The sequence below is a fragment of the Bombus fervidus genome, unplaced genomic scaffold (assembly GCF_041682495.2).
Source record: "Bombus fervidus isolate BK054 unplaced genomic scaffold, iyBomFerv1 scaffold0024, whole genome shotgun sequence".
NCBI classification, from domain to species: Eukaryota; Metazoa; Arthropoda; class Insecta; order Hymenoptera; family Apidae; genus Bombus; species Bombus fervidus.
The window spans coordinates 1,137,075-1,143,335 of NW_027212587.1; the positions used below are offsets into that span (position 1 = coordinate 1,137,075).

The following is a 6,261-nucleotide window of genomic DNA, read 5'->3' on the forward strand; positions in this document are numbered from 1 at the left end:
GTAATTAATTCGCTCTGCTTTGCCGTACTCATGTCAGTTGGATTCATCTCGATAGACGCGATATTTTCGGAAGAGTCACTATCTTCAGAACGTATTTTGGGTTTAGGATTTCGATAATATTCGAAAACCAGCTTACCGAGATTCTTCGTAGATCCTTCTTTTGATCAAAGAGGTGACCGTGGTCCTTCGCTGTAGAATCCGTAGACTTCCCTTTGAAGTTTCCCCTTGATGCGATGAATGGATCGTGGCAGGATCGCCAATTTTGTCACGTCGGAGGCACAAAAGATCGCGAAATTAACAAATCGCAGGTGATATCCTCGCGCCGTGGCACGAATGAAACGATTCTTTCACAAATAGGGTGAAGAAAATAGAATTTGATACGCAAAGATCAAATATATTATAGAAAATCCAAGTGAGTAACGGTTACAACGGATAGATTCGAAGTATCACAATAGACTGTATTGACGCTCGTTTAGGAAGGTCGCTCTACCGAGGATCTAGTCCCTTTGGAGGGGGTCTCGTTAATCCATTGTTTCAACGGGTGTGGCCTGTAGAGTGTTCGGTCTATTTATTTACTAATCAGATGATTCCTTGAGTGTGTGACAATATCGTACAACCGTGAAATTATCGGAGAAGAGAATATACAAAATTTAAAATACTCACCTTCAAGATGTGTGTAGTCGATCACTCTTAGATGTACAACTTGTCGGTTAGGCGAACCTTAACACGTTGACGCCGACGCTGAAGTTCGTGGTTCTCTCCATGGCGTGGCGTCCGAATTCACTGTCAGTTTCGTGGGGCGGCGCAGGGTCTCATTAGACTGTTCGTGTTACCGTATAACGTATTGCGGTATATAGTATTATGTAGTACAGTATAACGTTATAATGTGTTGCGGAAAATATACCGTACATACAATATATGTCGTTATGAAGTATTACCTTATAACGTATTACGGTATATAGCATCACGTTACATAGCACAACGTTAATACGTAGGACGGTATATAATGTTACGTTATATTGTATTAGCGTATAACATATAACGGTATATAGTAATAACAGATATAGTATTACGTTATACAGTATTCTGCAATAACGTCTATCGTTATATGGTGTTACGTCATAGCATATTGCGATATATAGTACAACGTTATATGGTAGCACATTATATCGTATTACGTTATACAGGATAAAGTTATATTAGTAATACGTTATAGCATATTATTTTATATGGTACTACGTTATATACTATTACGTTATATAGTATTGCATTATAACGTATCACGTCCAAATAGTACAACGTTATATGGTATTACATTATAACGTATTACGTTATACAGTAAAACGCTATATGGTACTAAGTTATAACGTATTACGCTGCGTACAAACTACGGGATATCGTATAACGTTATGTCGTATTACGTTGTAACGTATAACGTTGTATAGTATGACATTATATGGTATTGTGTTATATCGTCCTATGTTATATAGTATTACACAATAACATATAACATTTTATGTTATTAAATATAATTCATTACGTTATATTGCATAATGTTCTGTGATATTTCGTTATAACGAATGACGTCATATAGTACAAGGTTATATGGCATTAAGTTATATCGTTTTATGTTGTATAGTACTGCGGGATAACGGATACGTTATATGGTATTAAATATAACGTAATACGTTATATAGTACAGCGTTATATGGTATTACTTTGTAACGTATTACGTTATATAGTATTGCACAATAACGCATAATGTTATATGGTACTAAATATAATGTAGTACGTTATATAGAATAGCGTTATATCGTATTACGTTACAACGTATGACGTCATATAGTACAACATTTTATGGTATTACGTTATATCGTATTACGTTGAATAGTACTACGTGATAACGTATAACGTTATATCTTGTTAGGTTGTTACGTGTTACGTTATATAGTATAACGTTATATGGTATTGTGTTATATAGTATTACGTTTTATAGTATTGCATTATAACGTATAACGTTATATGGTATTACATCAGAACGTATTACTTTATATATGTCGGGTTATGATTTAGAATTGGGTTAGGGGCGTGTAATGAATTTTTACCAGGATTATTCTTCGTTGTCACACGATCGAGGTAGCGTTTATTAACACAAGTATGGGTGTTACAAGTTTGGCAATTGGCCGCGGTATCTAGACACTAATGACATTCACCTTTAGTTCCATATAACGAATCTGCGGTCAGCGGGATAGCAGATATACTTTGCTCTAAAGTCTAAGTAGGACTCGACTTACTTTTCGCTATACAAGAATTACTTAACTAACTCTTTATCGAAACGTGGATTATTCACCGATCGTACAGACACTAGATACATGAGTAATGAGACTGCAAGAAAGGAATGTCTTTCGGTCACGATGACACAGCAGAGAAGAACTATGATGGGTTGTGCCTAAGGGCACGAGATATTTGGATTCGTCGAGGAATGCCAGCGCTCAGATGGTGTAGGAAAAGGACGTTGTTGCTAATTGGTTAATTTCTGTGTTGGTGGTTAGAAAAGGATGCTAGCTTCCCGTGAGAGAAAGTTCCTAGTGGGAAGCGTCGTACGCGAAACAAGCAGATCTCCCGCACCTTCTCGCAATAGGAGACAGATTTACGGTCAGATAGAACAAAGACTGTTCGTCAATTTGAAGGACCTTAGTTGACTTAATCCTAAGATATATAGCGGGTTCTCATGCTAGTTGAATATATACTGTGAATGATGCATCGAAATCTGGCGATCATCTTGCCCGAAGAATGGGATCTGTGCATGGCGAGCCACGGGGCCGTTGGAATGTTTACTGTTAAGTGTCGGTACGGCTAATTCTTTAAAGGAGAGCTATCCAATTCTATACCTCTGTTAGACGAAATGTTTATCCCGTGATCGCAGCTACGTTCTGTGACTAGTTGTCGCCTCGAACCTAAGCTCATTATCTCAAGTCTCGAACAATTGTGTTTTGGGTTATTTTGTAAAGGCTACAATATTGTGGGTTTTCCAATTAATTCTAACGGGGGGCCGGTGTGCTTTCTTCTCCGACATGGCCATCCTGACAATCGCACGCTCTCGGATGTATCTAGAATATTGGGTTTTCCCAACGTTAGACTCGATATAAATGATGTTCTATACAATTTAACTAAGTGTCCAAATAGTTCAAGGGTCCTGTTTCACAACACAAATTTTGATCAAATGTTCGATAAAAAAAAAAAAGAATTAAAAGGGAGCAGAAATCAAGAACGTTATGATTAGCATTCGAAGTACTAGTTGCATTCTGTGAATTATTAGTCCGACCGTAATGACATAATAGACCATTCTCGACCTCGTACCTGGACCAATCTCACTTCTCTGGATCATATTACCACACTGAGCGTTTGTGGAAACACTATGTTAGATGCTATGACTATAGTGCTAATGATACCTGAATTGAATTGGGCAACGGTGTGTTGATCTCGCATTTTATTTCTTTGGACCACATGACTACCCGTAAGCGGATGTGATCCATTATGCTCGATCTTACACCTTACTATATCAGATTGCCACACTGGACATGTGAGAGAGCATTGAACTTCATCGTATCGCTACACTGGGCGTGTCGTGAGATGGCTGAGTGCCACACTGGGCATATCGTAAAAAGGCTAGGTACAACACTGGGTATATGTAACCTCGTTCTGCTAAGTGCTATGGTAATGATGATCCTGTGATATCGGGGTACTCGTATCGTCATGGTTACTGTTCCCATCATCACCACAGACATCCAACTCAGTAGGAACGCAAGTATCTGGCATTTTCTTCAGCCTATCATGACTGTATTTATACCACCGTTCGCCGTCTAACGTTTTTAAAATGTATCTATCTCCTTCCAAAATTTCTGATATCACAAAGGGACCCTTAAATTTCGGATCTAGTATCGTTTGATTCCTTTCCTCACTTTTTTTTTAAATACAAAGTCATCGAAATTGAATTTAACTACTTTGGCTTTCGTTTTATCGAATCTTTCTTTATCGCACTTAGCGCTGTTCTCTATATTTTGTATGGCCTGTTGTCTTACGTTGGAGATATCTATTTCCTTTTCTTCGGTATTTTCAGGTAGTAGTAACCCGTAGGGTCTTGCTGTTTTACCAATTAATAGCTCTAACGGACTCGATTTAGTCACACGATTGGTGGTGCAATTTAAAGCTAATTGTATTTCGCCGATCGTGTCTTGCCATGATCGCCCGGTCGTTTCTACTGTTGTAAACATGTTCTTTAACGTGCCCATAGTACGCTCTACCTGCCCATTCGCTCTACTAGCACCGGTTGCTATTAAGTGGAGTTTAATGTGTTTATTCTGACAAAAATCTTGTAATTCATTACGCGGGAAACATCTCCCTTGATCCGCTATTATCCGAGAGGGACTGCCGAATAGGAATACGGCAGATATATGCGCCTTAACGGTGCTGCGGGAGTCCATCTTACGAATATGGTGTAAGTATACGAATTTGGTAAAGGCATCGATCAAAACAATAACGTCTTCTTTCGAATCGTTTTTGCCGCTCAGCTTGCATGTTATGTCTATGTAAACTGTATGTCAAGGTATGCTGATCTCAGGTATGGGATGTAATTCGGCTTGTACTATACCTAAATTCGCCTTAGAAATCTGACAAGCATGACAGTTCTCTACGAATTTGCGAACATATTTCGCCATCTCTTCGAACCAGTAATACTTGTACAGTTTCTCGAGCGTTTTTATCTTAAACTAAGCGCATAATTGACTGGTGTATGTGATTAGTAACGGACCACCTGAAACCTCTTGGTACGATGAGCAATCAGAGGCTTCTGTCTCTCCTTTGTACTTTACGGTAAAGGGTATTTGCAGTTTGTTGGCGATTTCAGAGATTGGGGGGTCGCGTCGTTGTTCCGGTAGTAGCAATCTTCTGAGATATCGGCCACATAAATTTCCTTTTCTTTGATCTTGTTAGTTGTGGTACGGTCACTGTCTACAGGGTTACGCAAAAAGGAATCTACGTGGGTCATTCGTTTACCTTCTCGGTACATGATGTCAAAAGTAAAAGTTTGTAAGTAAGCTCACCACCTATAACCCCTGGTAATAATTCGACTATTCGATGCGTCTTATATTCCACACCTGCTGCCAAATGCAACGCACAGCATTCGGTTTACGCAATATCAATTCTGGGCCCTGTCACATACAGCGTAATTGCAATTTTTTATATTTAGGAATAAATATTCCATTGAACGTATATCCGTTTCTATTTAAGATATGTCAACAATTCGGGGCGCGTTACACTTCACACCTGCTGCCAAATGAAGCGCACCTCATCTGGTTTGCGTTACGTCAACACTGGTCCCTGCCAAACCCACTGAATTTACAGTTCCGCATATTCAGGATTCAATATTAATTTGATTGCGTCTCGACCGCTATTGGAGATATGTCGTCAATTCGATGCCTGTTATATTCCACATTCTCTGCCAAATACAGCCCTCTTGCTCCTGTTTATGCTATTACAACTCTGGTCGCGGTAAAATACAACGTCTTTGCAATTATGAATGTTCAGGCTTAAATATACAATTGAACGTGTCTCAGTATCTATTGCAGATATGTCGATATTTGGATGCGCTCTATACTACACATTTGCAGCGAAATACAGCGCACATAAGCAGTTTTTCGCTACGTCAGCTCGGTGCCCTGTCAAATCAAGCGTAATTGCATTTTGCAGGTCCTGTCTTTTATATTCAATTGAACGTATCTAGGTTCCCATTGGAGATATGTGGACAATTTTATGCGCGTTACAATCCACATTTGTCGTCAAATACAGCGCACGTTGCTCGGTTTGCGCGGCAGATAAATACCTACGAATGTACCTCGGTATGCATGACTTCTACTGACGTTTCATACCGGGGGCAGCAAGAATTCCTCAACCACTCAAGGACTTCTTGTAAAGCACAAAGGAGCGCAACGCGTCCATTGAGTGGTCCGAACAATCCGAAAAGAACTTCCGCGTGTCGAAACGCGCCTCAGATGATACGACAATGTTAGCGCAGCCGATTCGCTGCGCGCCCGTAAGCCTCGCTGTACACCGCGATGTACACCCGATGTATACCGCGGTGAAACTATTTAGACACGCCGTCGAAGGAAAAGAAATCGCAATCTGCACAGATCATAAACCCTTGATATAGGAGTTTGACCAATATCTTGTCAAGTGTTCGCAATGACAATTTTGACGGCTGGA

General features: G+C 39.7%; 1 protein-coding gene across 1 annotated transcript; it reads right to left on the reverse strand.

Moving 5' to 3' along the window:
* Nucleotides 1-3,705: 3,705 nt before the first annotated feature.
* LOC139996987 (uncharacterized) lies at nucleotides 3,706-4,484 on the reverse strand. Its single transcript, XM_072021544.1, has 2 exons — nucleotides 4,042-4,484; nucleotides 3,706-3,961 (listed from the first exon to the last, which is right to left on the reverse strand). The coding sequence occupies exons 1-2, from the start codon at nucleotides 4,482-4,484 to the stop codon at nucleotides 3,706-3,708; spliced, it is 699 nt and encodes a 232-aa protein (XP_071877645.1).
* Nucleotides 4,485-6,261: the final 1,777 nt, after the last annotated feature.

Excerpts from the sequence above, each read along its gene's own strand:
- LOC139996987 (XM_072021544.1), bottom strand. The coding sequence starts at position 4,484 with ATGGACTCCCGCAGCACCGTTAAGGCGCATATATCTGCCGTATTCCTA. Across the intron at positions 3,962-4,041 it reads AATATAGAGAACAGCGCTAA|TGAGGAAAGGAATCAAACGA; the intron begins GTGCGATAAAGA and ends TTAAAAAAAAAG.